At 38.0% G+C, this 22,283-nt stretch overlaps 2 protein-coding genes across 5 annotated transcripts in view; both read left to right on the top strand.

Moving 5' to 3' along the window:
• csmd3a (CUB and Sushi multiple domains 3a) overlaps positions 1–22,283 on the top strand; it is a 237,373-nt gene that overhangs the window by 179,970 nt on the left and 35,120 nt on the right. For all 4 annotated transcript variants that reach the window (XM_026924403.3, XM_053228098.1, XM_053228099.1 and 1 more), the window contains exons 54-59: positions 1,122–1,295; positions 1,703–1,888; positions 4,378–4,551; positions 13,219–13,401; positions 18,615–18,791; positions 21,067–21,246. In XM_026924403.3, the coding sequence (XP_026780204.3) occupies positions 1,122–1,295; positions 1,703–1,888; positions 4,378–4,551; positions 13,219–13,401; positions 18,615–18,791; positions 21,067–21,246 (1,074 nt within the window). The remainder of the gene's footprint in view (positions 1–1,121; positions 1,296–1,702; positions 1,889–4,377; positions 4,552–13,218; positions 13,402–18,614; positions 18,792–21,066; positions 21,247–22,283) is intronic.
• The window catches only part of septin7b (septin 7b), an 87,433-nt gene continuing 86,163 nt past the window's right edge, over positions 21,014–22,283 (top strand). The window contains exon 1 of the mRNA XM_053228100.1: positions 21,014–21,017. The gene's annotated coding sequence lies outside the window, so the exon portion shown is untranslated. The remainder of the gene's footprint in view (positions 21,018–22,283) is intronic.

Below are 22,283 nucleotides of genomic sequence, written 5' to 3'. Positions count from 1 at the left end.
GGTTAATAGGTGTATTGGGGGTTAATAGGTGTATTAGGGGGTTATTAGGTGTATTAGGGGGTTAATAGGTGTATTAGGGGGTTATTAGGTGTATTAGATGGTTAATAGGTGTATTGGGGGTTAATAGGTGTATTAGGGGGTTATTAGGTGTATTAGATGGTTAATAGGTGTATTAGGGGGTTAATAGGTATATTAGGGGGTTATTAGGTGTATTAGATGGTTAATAGGTGTATTAGGGGGTTAATAGGTGTATTAGGGGGTTATTAGGTGTATTAGATGGTTAATAGGTGTATTACGGGGTTAATACGCCTGATTCATTCAAGGAAATTTTAACAAGAAAAATGCAAAACTGTTTACTACGGTGGTCCTTCAGGACTGGAATCACTCAGGGATTCCAAGCTTTTCCCCCTCGTTAGTTCCTCTCCAGCTTGTACCACACCTTTAGAAATGTGATTACTCAGATCATGCGCTTGGGCTGCTGGAGTAGAACTGTAAGCCCTTCTTTTCCGCGAGGACGGGATTCGGAACGTCTGATCCAGAGGATTAGGCTGACAAACACAGAGAAACAGAAAGCAAGTCAAGCTTTGGGATAAAATCCAGGCAATAAGTGAGAGAAAGGTTCATTACAGTGTTTCATACACACAATAAAAACAGGTGTGTTGAAATCTATGAAAATATTTACCACCCTCACCCAAAAAATCACACTGTCCTGCAGCAAGAGCCAATGAATGTATAAGTATTTGTGTGTAAATTTTTCATTGTTTTTAAAAGTTGGCATCAGCTTGTGGGTGTTTTTTTTTTTTTTTTCTTTACAACAGATGGCAAAATTTGCATACAATTTGGTGTGCAATAAAACAACTCATGCTAAGTTTCTATGACAACTTTTGAGGGAAAAAAAAAAGAAAAAAACTTTTGACAACTATTCAGAAATCGCTATTATTTCATCATCTAAGTCAAAGGTTTAAACTGGACATTATTTCAGGTTTTACTTCAACATGTTAAGAGAGCATGTTACGAGTTGCTGGAAATGCTAGATATAACTGAAGACCATGTGATTATGATCTGTTTTTTAATTGGTCAGTTAGTTTTGAACACTATCGCATATATTTGCTTTATGACAGCGATCAGCTGTGGGCACCCAGGAAGTCCGATATACGGGCGTACACTGGGAGACGGGTTCAACCTGGACGATGTGGTCAGCTTCGTCTGCAATGACGGCTACGTGCTGGAGGGACCGTCTCAGGCGCAGTGTCTTCCTGACCGCCAGTGGAGCCATCAACCTCCCAGCTGCAGAGGTGAGCTCTGTTCAAAGCTCTTTCAGGGAAAAATAGCTTATTTTAAATGCTACAGATGTGGGGGAAATGTATTTTTGCTGTCAAGGGTTTAATAATGAGCATGGTAGTACATTTGTAAATTGTGAGTAAAGAAGATGAAGTAAAAGTGTTAAAAATGAAAAAATCTAAAATATTCCTTGTCACTTTTTCTCTACTCCAGGATCTCCATGCATGGGAAGTGTCTAATTTTTTTTTAATAATTCAGTTAAAGATAAAATATTCTTTATATCAAGTGATAAAGGTGATAAAACATATTAAAGGACTATTTTAATAATGCATTAATGCGATCTTTACTAATCTCTTTATTGCTTTTGCTGCCATTGACACACTGTTTATGTGCTGTTTTGTTTTGTTTTGTGTTTCCTCAGTGGTAAACTGCACCGATCCCGGGATACCGGCCAATTCCATACGGAAGAGTAAAATCGAGTTCGGGAATTTCACCTTTGGCACCGTGGTGTCATATGACTGCAATCCCGGGTATTACCTCTTCGGGGCGTCTGTTCTGACCTGCCAGCCAGTGGCTTACTGGGACCGGCCGTTACCGGAGTGTATCGGTACGTTCCTGCATTTTTATTTTGATTTCTTTCTTGCTAGATAAATCCACGAAAGAGGCATGATATCATGTTTAGAACGACGCATTTCTTCACCTTCAATACACAATTTTTAATGTCCTGGTATGGCCTGCGTAATCCTCCTTTTCTTCACAAAATATCTTACAGTAGAAATTGTTCTGTACATCATAGGTACACTGTCTGCACTAACACTTTCCCTTTGTTTGCCATAGCCTATGTTTATGGAAATTCATTAGATTTAATTTCCGAGTTTTCGCTTTTAAACAAGATAATGGTGACCGCAGATTATTTTAAAACTAGCTTAAAAAACCTGCCACGCACAGACTTGCTTTTTCTACAAACAACCTTGTTCACAAACTCCCCCAATTTGGCAAAAAAAACCACAATCTTGCCAATACTTATCCAAAAGGACAATTAGTGGACATCAAATAATATGTAACAATAAATATAGAAAAAATAATACTAAAAATGTAATAAATGTAATAAAGAAAATAGTTCTGATAGTGGTAATAAATGTAATAACATACAATATATATTAAAAATATCTAAAAAAAAAAAAAAAAGAAAACAAAACAAAGACAAACAAAAAAAGATTTTAAATAGTTTTAAAAAATTGTGAAAGACCTGTTTGAGCTTGACTGAGGCCGTATTTCAGGAAAATCTTTATCTTAAGTCCTAAAATAAGGTCTGACAAGTGCCAGATAGGATTTTTCACAAATTCATATTACAAGAAACCTTAATCTGTCTTAATATATCTTCATTTAATAATTATATCTAATTTTATTACATCATATATTGTATCAAGTTAGGAAATCCTTATCTAGACAACAGTCATAAGTATTGTTTTTTATAGCAACTGTAGCTGTTAGATGCAAACTGAACACAGATGTACATGGATGTGTATTTCAAATGTAGTGCACTATCAAAGAAGTAAAATCCATTACTTAAAGCCACATACACAGTACATTTTGGTCAGCTTTTACAAGTCTTTCGATAACTTAGTGTCTATTTTTCACCACGGTTTCTGTAATATGGCACATGGACCACATAAGCTGTTTGTTTGTTTGTTTTATTTTATATATTTTAATGAAGGTCTCAAAAGAAAAAAGGAAAATATTTTCCACCTAATAAAATTCAATGAGACACTTTTATTGATGAATGATTTTTTGCATTATTATCATTTATCATTTTGCATTAGCAGTTCAAAAACATATATTTTTGCGTATGTTCAGCCATGTTGGAGGCTTTGTACAAGCCGCTTAGCAGATACACACAATCTCATTCCCGTGCATCATCTCGCTTCTTAAAATAAGGCTTTTAAAATAACAGCTTGCTGCTGTGATGATAGTTGCATTGCACACACCGACACTGTCTTTGAAAATACTTCCTTATTTAAATCGTAACATCTCCTGCGGTAGTAAAAAACAAAAAAACCTGCAGTAATTTTGAGATCAGCGTGCTGCAGATGTCTTTAGTTCAGTCTGGGGTTTAGTTAAGGAAAATGTACTCCCTTGCCCTTGAGGCAGTAACTGCATTCTCTTTCTCTCACCTGCATTATCATAATTGGTACAAACAATTATGAAAACAACAGGAAGTGGAATTTTAATGAGGAAGCTCTTGCTCCTTGTAAATGATCATGCTCTGGAATGTTCCGGATATTATTAACGTAGTAGTTAAAGAACAAACTCATGAAAGTGTCACATTTTGAGTTATTGTTTGAAAATGTGAACGTGGAAACTAAGTTCATTAGTCCAGTATGCATCTAAAGTTCTGTTTTTAGGTCAAGACTTTTTCTTTCTTATGTCTTAGGTAGCTAATCAACACCTGGTCACTAATTTGTGGAAGCTAAGACGTAACTTAAGTGTGAAAGTGTGGGAAAACAGTGGAAGGTGAAGCTGCCTAGAAGGATAAATGCAGAAAATGTGAAGAGCAGAATAATTTATAATAGTATAGCTTATAATCTTACAGCGTATCTTGCCATAGAAATGGTTCTGTACATCATAGACACACTGTCTCCACTTACACTATGCTTTTGTTTCTGGAAATGTATTCATTCCCGTTATGTATATATAAATAAAAACAAGATCCTCAGCCACGGAGGCTTAAACTTGCCCCATTTTGTGTGAAAAACACGACCCTGGCACCCTTTCATTACCTGTTCTGTGTGCTGCTCCTCACCCAGACACGGGGCAGCTTGATTCCTGCCCCAGTGTGCCTCTATTAGCGCTTGTTGCAGTTGCCATTTCTGACCACTAGGTGCAATAATAACTTTATGGAGCTAAATGTGGCAGTGAGCATGCTGCCCTGCATTTAGAAATGAGAGCAAATCAATGGCTTATATCTGTCAAATAGCAATATTTTTTTTAAATCGTTGGTCACTCAAAAGATCAAAAGAGATAATTAGTATTTCAGTGGAATTTAAAATGTATGGAGGTGTGAATAGGGACTTTATGACGTATTCTGTGTTTCAGAGGTGGATTGTGGTCACCCTGGCGTGCCACCTCACGCACTTCTGATTGGAGAGAAGTTTACATTCGGCTCCACCGTACGCTACACATGTATGGGAGGACGACGGCTGATTGGAGACGCCACGCGGACCTGCCAGCTCAACGGCCACTGGAGCGGCTCCCTGCCTCACTGCTCAGGTCAGACTTCCTTCCTACAGCCTGCTACACTATATGGCCAAACGTTTGTGGACACCTAACCATCACAACCATAGGTGTTCATTCCAAAGGTGTTGAATTGGGGTGAGGTCAGGACACTCGACTTCTTCCACACCATCTTTGGCAAACCATGTCTTCATGCGCTTAGGGACATTGTCATGCTGGAACAGGTTTGGTGCCTCTTAGTTCCAGTGAAGGGAAACTGTAATGCTGCAGCATGCAAAGACATTCTATACAACTGTGGACTTCCAACTTTGTGGCAACAGTTTGGGGAAGGAACACATATGGGTGTGATGGTCCACAAACTTTTGGCCAATGTACAGTGTACCTTCCTATATAGACAAGCTCTGCATTGCAGTACCTTTTTATCACTCCCTTGTCACCTGACTCTAGCCATTTCCTGTTAGGGAATCACTGATAACATCTTAAGATCCACAACATATCATACTTCATAAGCTCAGTTCTGTTGAAAAATCAGGCCCCTGCTACATGCTCATTCCCCTCGTGCTGCAAGGCAAATCACAGATTTACATAGATGTGCTTGTTCCAATACATTACACACGTTTCTATAGTAACAGCTCATTCACAGGGACTTGGATGATGGCTGCTCTACATAGACAAATTCAAAACATGTTGTTATTTAAAAAAAGAAAAACGTTTCGTCATCGATTATGTAGTATGATGTTTACGTAAGATATTTCTGTGAGGAGATGTTTCTTTAGCATTTCTGGAAGGAATGTTAATATCATATGGAGAAGAAAAGGTATGAATGCAAACCCCACCCACAATCCTATCCCGAAATCTCACCTTTATATCTTTTCATACAACTCGTGCGAAGTGAGACCATGTTGAGAAAAGTCTGAGTCACGAGCAAGTCCACAAGTTTAACGGTGAAGATATTAAATTGTGCCGTCTGGTTGCTTTCAGGTTGTTTTTTATCATTTTATTCTTCTTAGCGATTCAGTGTGTGACTCTAATCCAGTAAATGTGAGAAGTTTATAAGCTCATAGTTGTGTCTAGTCGAGCATTTTGGGAATTATTTCCTGCTGTTTGCTCTTCGTGTAGTAATTAAACGTGTTTGAGTAATGGCTCCTGTCTGTGTTTACGTAGCTCACACTTCAAAGTCCATTTGTCTAATTGATTGACCGTTTCTAATTCCGGCCGCAGTTTCGCCTTGATCTGTTCTCATTTTAACAGCGGATGCTGTAAAAACCAATTTGCGTTCACAACCTGACATCGCTAACCCCCCCATCCCCCCCCCCAACCCACACACACACACACACACACACACACACACACACACTCTCCCTCTTCCTCCATCTATCTCTCCTTCCATCCATCTCCACACACCCAGCTGTTTCCCTCGATTCACACATCTGCCGTTTCTGACCTCATAACCAGAAGCATTTCATCTTTTCTCTCTCCGCCTCATTCATCAACCCTGGACGTTCTCACTGGCTCTAGAGAGGAAGGAATGAGGAATCATTCTTGTGAGTCTGCCTCTGTTGTCTTTCGCCTTACTTCCTCACTATTGAGTCTCATTCCACGTTTTCACACGTTTTCATGTGGGTTTTTTTATATATTTGGTGGAGAGTGAAGCCTGTTTTGGAAAAAAACGATCCCTGGTGCTCTTGAAAACTGTAGTCTGGGGCTCGCTTCAACCAACCCTGGTGCGGTCCCAATCCTTTATGGAACCTTCTGCTTGTGATTGGTTTAACTTGTCATATTACTTCCTGTTCAAGTTTGGTGATGGTGCGTAAAGAGTTGTTATGGTCAGCGGAGAAGACGCAACGTCTTATCGATATATGGCGTGAAGGAGGCATTAAATTAAAGGCGAATGGCAACAACCCAGAAGAACTGAATGCAAAGGCTTCACTTGAACAGCTGATCAGTGTCGAGCTAAAGTAAAAACAAACCCTCCATCAACAGTATTTGAAAGAATGTGATTCAGTTAGAAAGACAGGAAGCTCAGAAGAAAAAGAAAAGCAAGGTCACTGTTATTAGCTACCAAGGAAAATTATTGTAAAAAAAATAATAATAATAAAACCTAGTGCCTACCTTTTTTCAAACCTGCATGCACAGTTCCACGTGACGTATGGAATTGCGCAATCGATCCACGATTCGCAAGGAATTCTTCTATGTGTAAGCAAATGTTGCAATAATTAGCCCCTCCCCCAAATGACCCCAGAATCAAACGCAAATATTCAGGCCGAGTGTGAAAACGCCGTCTTCCTTCTCTCTTTCTTTCTCTCTCTCGCTCTCTCTTTCTGTGTTCCATGTGCACGTTTTCCCACATTTCCACGTTTTCCAGCACGTTTTGTCAGCAGAGGTTTGGTCCTCTTCTCTCTGCAAGATCTTTGCGACCCTTAGGGCTTTGTTAGAGTTGTACCATGTTTCACTTCTAAATCACATGATTTGCTGACATGAATCTTGCCATGGATCGAAGGACTTTCATCTAGTGCAGAGGAGAAACGAGATCAATACAGAGCTTGCACAAGCAGGTGTGTCGGAGTTAAGCCCGCTTCTCTTAACCTCTTGTTTTGTCACAGAACAAGACTCGAAGCTTGATCACACACTTAAACTTGTGTTTAAATTTAGCAATGGATGTGTTGTGATTTATTTTCCTCTAACACCATGAGACAAAAGTCTTTTATTCTTTACTTAACGTAACCAGACACACAGAGCTCATTTCTGTGCTTTGGGAGTCTCCTTATTTACAAGGACCAGTCATTTTTAACATTTTGTGCCACCTTTAGTATCATAATTTATAACAAATGTGACAAGATTAATGCCTGAGGGCTTGTGCACAAAGTACTCATCCACGGGTGACAGTTGAGCCCTGGAGGAGGTTTTAATTGAAAAGGAGAGTGAGGAAATGCAGACGGGATCATCTGAGGGCATGAACGATGCTCAGTACGTGATAGGTTCAGAAAGTCGGCAGCTCGGTGTTAGTGCCTTCCTAAAAAAGAGAGAGATTTTAGATTTTTTAACCATTTTTCTCTGCCATGACGCTCCTGCCGCCTGGAGAAGCTTGATGCTGCTTAGTATCCTGCGGCCGTGCGTGTGAGTATGTGTGTTTGTTTGTGTGTTGGCCGCTGGCCCCGGTGCTTGTCATGTCACTGTTCCTGATGCTGATGTTAGGCAGCCGGTGCTCCAGGGTCAGCAGTACCTGTGTACGTAGACAGGTCTCACACAAAAACAGCAGCAGCAGATGGACATCAGGTTAGAAGCTCTTTTCTGAACATTCTCTCTTTGTAGCAGAAACACAAAGGCTGCTCGATGGCAAAATATTAAACCATTTTATTCATAAATTCATAAAGGACAGCTTACATTGGGAACTTTAAAACATATGACACTAGTTACACAGGGAAAGTTTTTCATATTCACCGTTATGCAGATGTTTCACTTGGTTTTATAGAGATACATTCAGACTGAAATTTATCTCCACACAGTTCATGCCTAAAACAAGAATGTACTTTCAAGCCTGGAAAAAAAAATCAGGTGACCCGATTAAGCAGGGGGAAAGAGACTGTCCATTGCACTATAACGTAACATAAAGCAAGAGAAAATTATTTTTCTTTTTTAAAATACACTTCATAGTAATAGGAATATGCAAATGAAAAATGCTAATATTCAAATAAAAAGCTATGAAGTACTTAAATTCAGAGTATTCAGAGGTGGCGACTGAAGTTACAGCAATACTCATGTGGGGAAAGTTACACATATTCAGAGTCGGGTTCTGCACCTGATTAAGTGGATTTTCAGGGTGTGCCACTCAGATTATGCGAAAGTGTAGCTCCATATCCAAGGTTGCCAGATTTTTCTTGAATAGAAACATCATAGACAGAGTTTTTAAATAGAGTCGAAACCACCACCTTTAAACACAAGTGCTTGCATATAAACCTGAAACAAATCAGGGCTAGATGATGACGAAGAAAATAGGAGAAAATACATTTTAAAAAAGATTATTACACCGATATATGATGGAGAATATTATTATTATAAACCTGTGATTTGCTTAGCAGCCGGAACTATTGTCAGGGGAGGTGATACAGAAAATGAATCAATACCTTCTGCCCCAATGCAACAGCACTATGATATAAACGTAATAAGATTCTGAAGGTATTTTCACATTGCCGGTAACATTCACATTGTTAGTACAGTGAACTGCGTATAATAGTAGGATCTTTTTGCGTTGTATACTGCGCTAGAAAAAGTGGCTTTCAGTCACTGTGCTGCTGTAGTTAAGTTTTATTTGCTACAAGGACAACTGAGCAACCAAGCAACAGCCCATTTTCTAAATCTTAAAATCTCGCCTAGGGCCTTGGCACTAGACATAATACAGCTTTTAGCTGAAGTGGAAGAAATGGGAAATAAAATTCAAGCATAACCTGAATAATCGCAAAATAAGAGAGAAATACCTTTTTTTCCGGAAAACTTCGTCCCACGCTCCAAGCGGTCTGTAGTTTAATTCTGAGTTCTGAATGCTGATGAGGACAGTTTAAGCATTAACCTCTCACTACTTGTCCTTATCTCAACTCTGAACACAGCCCATACTGCTGTTCTCATATTCAAGGTCGCTTTCCAATTTTCTACAGAAAGTTAAGGAAACTGGGAGTAGGAGGAGAGATAGTTGACAGAAAAGGTATGTTATTAGTAAGGCTTTGAAAGAGGGCGATGAAGAGGAGTCAGAGAGAGCTCAGGAACGGTGAATGGGCTGGAACGAAACAGCCTAATGAGCTGAAAAAAGGCTCCGCGGTGTTTTTTTCCCCTCTTTTTTTTCCTGACAGTTCTGTTCTGATTGGGTGGCATTGGGTTTGCTGAGGAGTCAGTGTCCATGAAGAGCAGGGCCAGTGTGTGTGTGTGTGTGTGTGTGTGTGTGTGTGTGTGTGTGTGTGTGTGAGCTCCTCAGCTTCCGAGGAGAATGCCCCAGATTTCTAACAGACTGAAAAATGAAGTCTAGAGAAAACATAGAGGTAGAAACAACAATTGTGGTCATTTCAATCATTTTTGAATGGATCTATAACATGTCTACTCTTAAACTGTAGCAGTGAAAAGTGTCAAAATTCAACAAAATTATTTATTTAATTGTTTTTTTTGTCCAAACGTAAGTGGTGCATTATCTGAAACTTTGATGAAGACTCTGTTTCTATTCTGAGTTTGGTAAATTAAGTCCAAAAGATATGTCAATAGCACTGTCGAGAAAGTCACGCGTATTCAGAGTCCATTTACACACATGCTTAAGTTGATTTTCTGAACTCTCCATTTAGGTAATGCAAATTACCTGTTTGTTATTTCTTGTGTAAAAGCATCTGAGGCAGGGTTTTTCAATAGCGTCTAGACCACCGCTTTTAAACACAAGCACTTGCTGTAAAACCTGAAAAACGCAGGGATAGAAAATGCAGACTGAAGAAAGAAATAGCATTGTTTTTTTTCTCTTTGCTGTAAAAATGTAATTTGTTGTAACATAAAAGCAAGAAATCATTAAAAAATGAAAAATAAAAAAGACTAATACAATGAAATAAACATCTGCTGTAATGCCAATATATTGCTGCATGAATATTTCTAGCTCTAATGATCACATTAATCACCACAAGTGTGTTTCGATGGTTTGGTTTGGCTTTCATGCTCGTTATTCAGCTTTTAAAATAGCACTTGATCCAGCACATTTAGCATTTTTTTAATATGGTACTCCAATTTTTTGTTGGATTTAAATACGATACCATGTCATGTTTATATATTTAATATTGGCCTCAAAAAGCATTCCATAGATGACCTGTATTGATTAAAATCCACATGTTCATTTCCTGAGAACTGAGAAGTGTACTTCCATTGATTTATAAAGAAAAGCTGAATTAGCCAAAGGATGAGGACAAATCTGTGGTGCATTCATGCTGTTCATGGTCCTGCAGCGCTTACAAATTAATTACAGGCTAAATTCTTGTCCTGTGTGTGAAGTGCACAAGCTTCATGCCCTCTGAGAGCCTGAATGTGTGATTAAGCAGAATTTCATGTGGGTCATGAGCGAATGACGACTTTTTTCCGGTCGCTGCATCCGGATTACTGCTTTACAGAGATGATTGGTGGTTGTCATTTATGCCATTTAGCCTTAGGATGATAAGTGGTAGCCTGGTGTTTTCCACAGTGTCATTTCTAAAAGGTTATTCTTTTTCTCCCAATCCAGCAAATTTATATTCAATGCTGATGGCCTAGTTTGTTGTTTAATTGTGTCTCCTCATGATTCTGTCAAGCTCACGTGAAGAACATGTGCAAGGATAAATCCCAGACTTTTTACAATACGGTCCAAATCTGCTGTTTTAAAGGATTTCTCAAGCAAATTATCCTTCACTAATTTACAGCATAGTGTGAATTCAGCTATATATAGACATCATCTGAGGGGGTGTGGTCACATCAAAGAGGAAGTTGACCCCAAAAATCTTTGGGTTCGAGCGGACGGGAAGGCTATGGTAACAAAAATAAACACTCTTTACAGCCGTGGTGAGCAGAAAAGCATCTCAAAACACACGACATGTTAAAAAAGGTAAACCACACCTCTATAGAATATGGAAAATATTTTCTCCATATATTGAGGATTTCAGAAATGTTTTTTATCTGTTATTACGTGGTATTTTATTTTATTAATAGCAAGAATGCTTAGACAATATGGACATTCAAAAACTGTCCCAGTATATCTGGATTCACCCTAAACAACAACTTGACTATTTTTGTACAGACACAATCATAGTTGGTTATTCCTGTGAGGGAAAAAGATTTTTTATTTTTATTTATTTTATTTATTTATTTTGGCATTCTCACCAAGTTACTTTTTTATGGCCAGTGGGAGTGGCATTCAAAAGATGTCACTAAGATTTATATGAATAGTAATTAAGTATAATCTTGTCTGCCTAAAGGAGCTGTCAGGAAATGTTTTATAAAATATGTCTAACAGTAAATATGTCTAATCATTAGCATGTGACAGACCGCTGTGCTACTAGAAATTATAGCAGCTATCAAGTGTCATAACCTTACACCATTATAGAGTGCATAAAACGATCATTACAACTCTTGACACATGCTATAAAGTGTTTATAACATGATCATTTCAGTCTCCAAGTGTTACTGATTGTTCTCCTTTTTAGATAATGGAATGAATTAGATAATTAGATAATGAATTAGTAATTAGCAGTATTACTAAGCCAGGAATGAGGAAATAACAGTTTTTGGTTATGGACTCATGGATTTTTGGACTTGTGCTATATTTTTTAAATATATATATATATATATATATATATATATATATATATATATATATATATATATGATAATGCTGCTATATCATACAGCTTCTCACGAAAGCTCATTTTTAAGCAAACTGCTAGAACTTGCTCCTTTGCTCGGATTCCCAGCAGGCAGCCATGTAGGAACGCAGGAATGTCCGGCACAGAAATCCTCCGAGATTGGCACCCGCTGTCTACCCAGGCAGGCAATCCATCCGAGACTAAATCCCTAACAAGCAAAGCATTGGCCCTGCAGAGTTTCACAAGCAGCATGGAGCTCTGGAGCTTCAGATTTCTGGATCACTGACAAAGACGTCAGAAAAAACTATGATCTTTTTTGATTATTAGCTATTTAATCAAAATTTATTTTAAATCACCCAATACTCATTCACATCCAGATTTATTGGCACCTTTCCTAAACATTTGTAGAAGGAGGATAGTTTCAATTTAACACAATATTTTAGTTAAACATTAAAGTTTTTGAAAAAACTGGTTTTAAAATTATTCCACAGTTAATATTTAGTGAAGAATTTCTCGCCATCCTCCCCACTGTAAAATCCCATGATGCTATTGATGAGTGTACCACAAAATTTAACATTTTAAAATAACAGTAATATTTAATAAATAAATAATAGAAATTATTTAAATTTTTAAATACCAAGAGTACCAATAATTTTGCCCACAGGTTTTGATATAAATAATTTTTGTAAATGGGATAAATAATACAACAATCTGTTCATATGGAAAATTGGAATCATTAATTTAATACATTTAAATTCAACTCAATTTGCTTTACAAAGACAAAACGACAAATAAAAAAACAGCATCAGGAAAAGAGAAGGAAATAGAGGAAGTTAAAATGTAGTAGAAGAAAATTCATAATCCTAAAAATAAAAATGTAATTTAGATAAAAGAATAATAATGAACTGGAGACTCATTGTGTGAATCATTGTTTGTAATGATTTTTTATTTCTAATTTTATTATTTAGTGCCAGTAATTTTAGTATTAATTATTTTCATCACTAGATTCATCAGTTGTGTGAACAATATAATATGACATCTCCAAAAGCCCCTCTTGGGGATCCTCCAGGTGTGTGTGCAGGTGTGTGTACAGGTCAAAATTGAGCTAAACATTCTCTTTGTAATATAAATATGACTGTAAAGAGAGATGAGTGCATGAAGGTTCTTCCTGGAACAGCGTATATATTATATAAAATAGGTCATTTAGATCCATGTAGAGTGTACATGTCTGTATGATGAATGGGCAGGGTAAAATGTGGACGTCTGTGTGTATGTGTGTGTGTGCGTATGTGGGTATGTGTGTGTGTGTGTGTGTATGTGTGTGTGTGCGTATGTGGGTATGTGTGTGTAGGTGAGACTGCGGGTGAGTGCGGTGACCCGGGAACACCAGCTCATGCCACGAGGGAAGAAGGAACCTTTCATCAACGTGTTAAAGTTCGCTTCACCTGTGCCACGGGACACACGCTGTATGGCTCAGCTGAGCGCATCTGCTTTCCCAACGGCACCTGGTCAGGAAAACAGCCCACCTGCAAGCGTAAGACCTTCTATATACCTGTATATACTCTGTGTGTGTGTATATGTATATATATAACTATTTATATACAGAAGTCTGAATCTACCAACATTCCCTCTCCCATGAATTAGTTCATTATTTTCCCAAATCGAAATGCATGCATTTTTTTTTCTTAGTTATATCCCCTTTTCCGAATGAACTGAAGGAAAAAAAATGCATTTTGTTTTTCTAATAATGAACCCTGAGACCAAATTTAATCACCCCAAATATAAAATCTTACCATTTTTTGCTATAACATTAATAATAATAAATAAATAAGATTAATAATAATAAATCCCACCACCATAGCACAAACCTTTAGATCGTTGTTAATTATAAACTTAATTAACTGTGTTATTTGTATCAAAAGTGTTATTTGTTTGTTATTGTATAAACACGTTATTTGTATCAGCAGTTTCAATAATTGTTGTATGAATAATAATATCGAAAACTCGTCAGAATTTCCTTTGACTTTCTGGTTTGTTCAAATAGCTAGGAACTGAAATAGGTTAGCCTACTTATGGATTTTATTGGTCATATTATTTTATTCACCTGATGTTTCACTGGCTCTACCAAAACTTTAAGTCACATCAGCACTCGATTTCACATATTTTCCCATATTTTAAGATTTCATATTGGTCCATATAAGTCCATATTGTGAAAACAGAGGTGAGAGCATGGGTGTCGTTTTGCTTTTTTTTTTATTCCAAAGATGATAAAACTTCAATTTTGATCAGTTAAAATAAAAGCATTTCACCTTATATTACATTATATGATGGTTCACAGATTTTTGATTTTGCAACAACTGATACAATACTTTTTTAAAGGCAAATATTAAAATCTATCTTAAATATGATTCTACTGCAGATTTGGTGTAGGCTTACAGTAGACATTGGCAATGATAAGGTAAAACACTGTGATCATGAGTATGGGCTGCTTTTACTTTTAGTTTTTAACATATTTGAAAAATAAAAACACAGAACTGAAACTATGTTTGATTTTTAAAATGATGCGCTGTCACAGATTTACATATTTGAATGACAAGTTGGGGTAGCGTGTGTAGCAAAATGTTTTTTTGTCCATAAATTAAGGTCCGTGTGCAACAGCCTTCAGTAATTAATCCGAGAGACAGATTGTATGGTACTACACAAGAACTCCCATCATCCACTGCTCATGTATATGACAGGATGTCGTATATTTGAAGTTGTGATTAATTTAAAATTGTTTTGGCCCCAGGTGTTTTACTGAGCTGGTGACATATGCATGCTGCTTGCATTCTTGGTGGTAGATTAACCAGGAGAAGCACTAATTACAGCTATTTCAGTGACCGTTTGCGCTGCTCTGGTGGCCAATTTAGAGAGTGATCTAATGGGAACGAGGAAACAAACAAACACAAGCACACCATTCGCATTGTGCCTAGTTAACATACAGACGGCGCAATATTAACGCCTGTGTTCCTGTCAGCAATCAAAATGGAGGATCTGAGGTATTTTGCCATGATGTTAATGATCTCTGTTTTTCATGTGGGAATTTTCACACATGTTAATATCCAGTGACTGGGAATAATTTTTATTAATTTAAAATGAATTTTGAATGAATATAATTTAATTAATTTAAAATGAATATATTTACAGCATTTAGCAGATAACCTTATCCAGAGCAACTAGAAAAGTGCCTTTTCAAAAGTGCCTATGGTACAGATGCCAGTAGTTCTTGCACGAAGACGCTATGGTTTAGGAAAAGCACAAATCTAAAACCCTGTTAGTGAGGGGTTAGTGTGAGAGGTGGTACAGCAAAGAGAATAGTACTAGTACTAGTACTTTTTTAAGTTCTCTGTTGCACTGAAAAAATGCTGAAAAATCCATGCTTCGTTTCTTTAATCACCTCCTGGTTATTTTAGAAATCAACTTGTTACACAAGTGTGTGGTTTTCCATCCAGATCTATTATGCACATTTGAAAAGGCGAATAAAAACCTGAAAGGCGAAGTACAAAACTCTGGAAAAAACACCTAAATATCACCAAAAAAATTACTTCTTACATTTATTTGGCTGAGGCTTTGAACCAGGGCAACTTACAATTGAGACAAGACGCAGCTAAGTAGTTGAGGGTCAGGAGTCTTGCTCAAGGACCCAATAAAGGCAGCCTGGTGGTGCTTGGTGGTGCTGGGATTTGAACTCATGACCTTTCCGATCAGTAGCATAACCATTAAGCTACCACTGGGCTCAAGTGGACAAAAGCCTAAGGTGAAAACATTGGATTGATGAAAGCTGAAAAAAATGAAAGAGTGATAGGCATCGGTTTTGACTAAACAGTGAATTAGGGGGTGTATCGAGATACTGTGTATCTGAGCATAAACATGGCCACAGAGAACATTCATATATTGGTGTTTTGACAGATGAGAAAATGAAAGAATTTCTCCATTTAGTGAATGAAAGCAACATAGAATACAGTCTGGGGATGCAGACACTACATAGGGAGTAGGACAGCATGTTGGATACAGACTAGAACACAAAGGGATGTGTGAAAAATGAAACATGCAGGTTCATAGACCAGAGACTGGTTCATAAACCAAAGAAACTAAGAGGATAATGATCAGTGGGTGTGGTCAGGGCGGAGACAGAGCAGGAATAAGTGAAACGGGAGCTGAGGAAGGCCCTATCAAATTGTTACACTCCCAACTTGCTCCCTTGCCCCCTTTCAGTATTGTTTTTAATATAACCCTGTAGTCTTACCCTCATTACTTGCCCGTTGGGGAACCCCAGACGCCATCTTAAGCATTGCTCCATTAACATTTTAGCTCAAGTGAAGTTTGCTAGATGACCCCTTGGAGGGCACAGTGATAGAGTCAACACAGGAGTAGAACTTGCCCAAAAATAATCACAATCCGAAGCAATTCCATTTTAGGATGAAAAAAGCAGGAAAGGGCGTTTATAAAGGTACACGTGAGCAATAGCATGCTTTAAAATAATGAACAGTTTTAATCACAACATATGACTTGCTCAAACTCTGGTTTATTTAGCAAATTAGTGCTAGATAACAAGGGCAAGTGAGCTCCTATTTTAAAATCTGTTCCTTACCTTTTCTTACTTCCCTTGTTCAGCAAGTGGCCACTTGTGCAAGTTGGTAAAGGCAAGTTGTCAAGGGAATCTTAGAAAAAGTAATGAAACGAGGTGTCTCTGACTGAAATCATGCCCTATTCTCTATTCCGTACAAAGTGCAACATGCATTATGTTGTGATGTGGGTGTACTAAAGTACATCGCTTGGACAAAATACTATATTGTGGCGCATTGTGGGATCTCAGGAGTGCGCTGGAGATTCTACACTATACTTCCAGATATGATTATAAAATGGCAGGACTTACTAACTAGGACACTATATCATGGATAGGGTGTGGCTTTTAGGCATACTAACACCTAACAACTAACATCTGATACTGATTTATTAGTACAGCATGCAGGACTATGCATTACCTTTTTAATGCTTGTGCGAAAGCGTGATGGGACATTATGCTATCACTCTGATTTTCTACGACTGTGTTGTAAAGGTAGTGGATTTTTTTTTTTTTTGCCTTCACTGTAAAAAGGCGTCCATAAAATCTTTTTCTCGCTCTGACACAGATTTACACATTGTTAATGCTCTGACTCCCTGAGGGTTCTGAACTCTCTGGAGCCTAAACGTTTTTGCTACACGACTTTGATCTAGCAGCATGTCTCACATTAAATCCCATCATACCCTGGGAGATTTCCTGACACATTTAAACCCCTCAATTTAACACTCGTGCTCTGTTCACTATTTAGCAATAAATCTCTAAGGATAATAAAATCTTTTCCAAATTTATAGTAATACTGTTGCTTTTTTTAAAAAAAATACCTAATATAGTACATCCATACTGTTTGCTACTCTTTGTGGAAAATGACCTGACAGTTATCTCTGGAATTTGAGTTTGAAAGAAGGAAAAGGTAAAAGGTTTTAGATCCACTTCTAATAAAATAAAATGGATTAGAGCATAAGGCTTGACTCACTCAGTCCGTTAATATGCGATTGGATTGAATTTTGATGAAAAAGGGAAAAGTGAATTTAATAACTCTGGTTAACCTGAAATTATGTTGGTTTTTTTCCAAACATCCAAAAGATTCCTGAAATTCCTGACTACTTAACTGATATTTATCCTGAAATTGTTATTTGGTTTAAAAGGAAGCAGGCATTTTTGCTAATTATGCCGTAATTCCAACCTGATGAAGCTAACACAAACACACTGCTAATGTTATTCTCTCTGTCTCTCTTTTTCTCCCTGTTGCTATCTTTCTATTAACCTTTCACTCTCTCCCTGTCTCATTGCTGTGTTTCTGTATAAAACTCTCACTGTTTTCCTCTATCCATCTGTTTTCCTTTATCTCTCTCTTATTCTATTTCTCTCCATTTATATCATTACTCTGTTTCTGTATAAATCTCTCTGTTTTCCATCTGCTTTCCTTTCTGAATATCTCCATTTATATTCATTTCTCTCTCTATTTCTTGCTCTCTTTCTCTGCCCCTCTCCCCCTTTTCTCCCCCTACCTTCCTGACACTCTCTTTTTTGTTCTCTCTACTTTTTTGTTCTCTTTTTTAAGCCTCTGTATGTTCCTTGCTCCATGTCTCTCTGTCTATCTCTGTCTTTTTCTGTGTGTCTATCTCTCTTTCACTCTCTCTCTTCCTGTCTCTTTCTCTGTTTTTGTCTCTCTCTCTCTCTCTTTCTGTCTCTGTGGCTCACTTTCTGTCACTATTTTCTTCCTCTCTCTCACTTTTCGATTTTTCCATCCCTCTCTCTCTGACTCTCTTCTTTCTTCCTTTCAATCTCTCTTGTTTTCTTGTTCTCTACATGTCTTCCTTTCTCCGTGTCTCTCTCTTTCCACTTCTGTCTCGCTTGCTCTCTTTCTGTGATCTACCTCTTTCTCCTGGTTTCTACATGTCTTCCTTTCTCTGTATCTGTCCCTGTCTTATCTCTCTCTCTCTCTCTCTCTCTCTCTCTCTCTCTGTCTATCTCAAATTCAAATTTTATTGGTCACACACAAGCATACACAGTATGATATGCAATGAAATGCTTTTTACTGTCTGTGACATAAAAATAGAATTTACATAAACCAGAATTTAGTTGAATAGAAAAATGTATATAAGGCCATCTATCTCTCCCTCCCTCTCTCCCTCTGTTTCTAGCGATTCAGTGTGGTAATCCGGGCAGTCCCGCTAATGGCCGTGTCTCCCTTGTGAACTCCACGTCTTTCTCTCATTCTGTTGTTTATTCATGCTCTGATGGTTATCGGCTCTCCGGTACGCCCTCAAGAGTCTGCTTGCCCAACGCCACCTGGTCCGGCGCCGAACCCAACTGCACACGTAAGAGAGTGTGTGTGTGTGTGTATTTCTGTGTGTGTGTGTGTGTGTGTGTGTGTCTGTGATAGAATCTCCTATTCACACCCATGTACACCCATGCTAGTTCGCCTGCTAGCTAATGACAAAGCAATGCCAATAACTTTAGAAATAACTTTCTAAAATATTGATATAATAAAATACCAGCCAGCACATGATGTTTCATTTTTATGTGCCGTTTACCATCTATCTCTGGTTATTGGCAATATAAACAATATTTACGGAAATATTCCTAAGTATATAAAAGTTTTTCTTATGCCTGGAGGCTCTGCTGATGGCCAGTGTGTACATAGTGGGAGTGGAAATAAGAAAATGTTGCCTTTTTTATTTAATCGCTACAAACATCAGTCAATTTAAGACTCTTACCTTATTACTATCAGGTCAAAAATGAGAAAATACTGAATACGTGAATGTGAATACAAAAATGTGAGTACAATTAACAATGATTTAAAGCACTAGTGACATGCTGAAAAAAAGATCAGTAGTGTTTTGTTTATCTCTTTTTTTAGAAATTCGAACAGAATAGAAATGTTAAAGGGTTAAACCACCTACGATTGGTTTGAACATAATTATCGACTCTATGCAGAACTCGGGTAATTGTGTGCTGCTTATTTTGCATGAGCCTTCTTTAATAAAATGTAATTTATTGCCCGCTTTGCCCTGCATAATAGCTGGATGGCCTGACATGCACGCTCAATCTTTGACCGACGCATAATGTGAGATTGATGTTGGCGTAGAGACAAAATAATGAAGCGCATGGCCACAGTGAATTTCAATAGGCCACTTCACTGGCATTAGCGCACCTCCCATGATGCAGTGCACTTTGTTAGTAGATGAAGTGGAGAGATTAATGTGGGACGTGAGCCGGGGAGCGATAAAGTACACGCCCGTGTTCGCTAATGGACGCAGTTTGGCTACAAAAACGCTCCATTATGGAGTCATAGAAAGGGACGGGGCGCCCTCTTGTGCTCAGGAGGTCAACGACACAAATTACTTATTAAGATGAGAAGAAAAAAAAAGCAAATTGAAGGAAATAGGGCGTGAAAAAACTGCAGAGGTGGAGATCAAAGAGTTTACACGAATTTAGAAAGTGGAAAGCAGACAGCTTTGTACGCCGTCGGCAGTCATTAATATAGGTATCATTCGAATACCGGGGGCCAAGCACTTCCACCCGAATGAAGCTGTATTTTCCGGTATTAATTATCGATCAGCATGCGACCGTTTAGCTCCATGTACACAAGCGTAGCTACTTATGAAGTCAGGCTGTGAGTGGGTTCAGTGAACAGATGGGTTCGTTAATGGCATGCTAATGAAAGTTTCATCTTACAAATATGTGAATAATGTGATGAGCCGGCGCACAGGATATGATTAATAAACGAGCAAGGAGAATACAATCAGGTCATTAGAGGGAGGGGGAAGAGGAGCGACAGACAGACAGGAAAGAGAGATAGAAAAAGAAAGACACAAGGGCCAAGAGACCAACTTATCAAATATGTCTCTGTAGATGAATTCTCATGAACCTATCTGACCTTCATTAGCACATGAAGCCAGTGACAATGAAGGTAGGATGAATAGAATGTTATGAGGTTTTTGTAGCTCTTAAACATAAAGAGAATGTGGTGTTGAATGGCAATATGGCAAGATATTACAGGCAGAAATGATATTTTTACTGATTTCTTTAAAAATGGCATTTTTAAGAATGTTTGTATCTTTATAATACACCAAATATCCATGTCTGTATCTGTACTTGGAGTTTAACCCAAAGTGGGCATGGTCTAAAGTGGAAGGGGTTTTTAGTGAGCCCCAGATACAACACTGGCAAAAAAAAAAACAGATGAAGAAATGTCAGAAGTGTCAGCATGGTGTCAGCATGGTGTGAGAATTCTGGCTCTGACAGTTTCTCAACCTCAGCTACATCACTCTAGTTCATAATGGATCTCAACTAGAGATTTTGTACAATTATTTTTTTTTGTACCTGCCATTTTCAAAAAATATAAACAAACTACTAGCCTACTAGCCACAATGACTCAAGCTTTCTAAAATTTACCATTTCTTTTACCATTTCTAACATATAATTAATGACTCCACATCTAGATTGGTATCAAAGGTACCAGCAGCACATACCACATATCACATATCACAACCTCATCAAGATCATTCTGGAAAAATCCATCTACTGTAATTATTATGGCAGTCACCACGAAAGGTGGTTGGTCTTCTAATGCTTGTCCCTGTTCAACAGTGATAAGCTGTGGTGATCCAGGCATCCCGGCCAATGGGCTGCGCTTCGGAGAGGCCTTCACCGTTGGCCAGAACGTCACCTACGCATGCCAGCCAGGGTACCTGATGGAGAACTCTAGCATCAGCATCCGAACCTGCACCCAAAACGGAACCTGGAGTGGCACCTTACCCACCTGCCGAGGTAGGATCTTTAAACTTTTGCATCACATCGGGTATAAGTCATTTTGGGTCCAAATTTATAGGTTTATTTTTTATTTTTTTGTAAATATAATTAAATATTTAAAGCCTTCCTAATCACAAATAGTGTCGTGACTCATTTAGGGGATCATAAAACTGTTTTGTGGACAAGCACTTTGAAATTAAATGACTTTCCTTTATTGAAAACACAGGCAAAATATATGAATTTGATACCCAAGGCCTTTGATGAAGAAAACAATGCATACTTATATAAAACGAGGAAAACCACAGGTTCATACTAATCTGTTCATCTGAATAAGTTATCATTATCATTTCAATGGTTTATTTATCATTTATTGAAGGAGCCTCCAGTATCAGAGGTTCGTAACTTTATGTTTTCATACATGGGAAAGTCTGCTGGTGTCATTTAATTCCCCTCAGCATGTGTTATGCTTTCCGGTGAGTAGCATGGATTCCAGGATTTGATCTCTGTCCATGCGCATTTGTTTTGTTTCACAATAATTATGTAATTATAAATGAGTAAAAGTACTGTGTGTCATTCTTTATTTAATTAAAGTTAGCACTGGCAATTAGCTGTGGTATAAGAGTAATAAAACCCTTCAGCACATGCTGTTGTAGGAAATAATCCCCTTATTTATCTTAGAAGTAGTAAGTCAAGGTGATTGGATCCCTGTTAAAATCTTTAACACACACTCATCTGAGAGGCTTCACGTGGTGTTTTACCCTCAGAGAAGCGGTGAAACGTCATCTTCACTCAATTCTGCTAGATTCTGCTGTCTACTGTTTCTGTGCCTGTGGTGATCTGGGTTTTCCAGAGTTTATCTTGAGCCGTCATGTTATGCTTCTTCTCTTTGCCTGCTCGGAATTGTGATTCTGAGGGATTTCAGGAACGCTGCATGGCCTGAAACCCGGACGCTTGCCACTCTGTAGAGCTGCCAAGACAGCTAGGATTGAAAAGCAGGTCATTGTTTCAGAGGAGAGCAGCTCTGAAAATCATCAAACAGCAAGACTTATTCCATG

This window comes from Pangasianodon hypophthalmus, chromosome 22, assembly GCF_027358585.1.
Source record: "Pangasianodon hypophthalmus isolate fPanHyp1 chromosome 22, fPanHyp1.pri, whole genome shotgun sequence".
NCBI classification, from domain to species: Eukaryota; Metazoa; Chordata; class Actinopteri; order Siluriformes; family Pangasiidae; genus Pangasianodon; species Pangasianodon hypophthalmus.
This window is presented reverse-complemented; position numbering and strand designations above follow the sequence as displayed.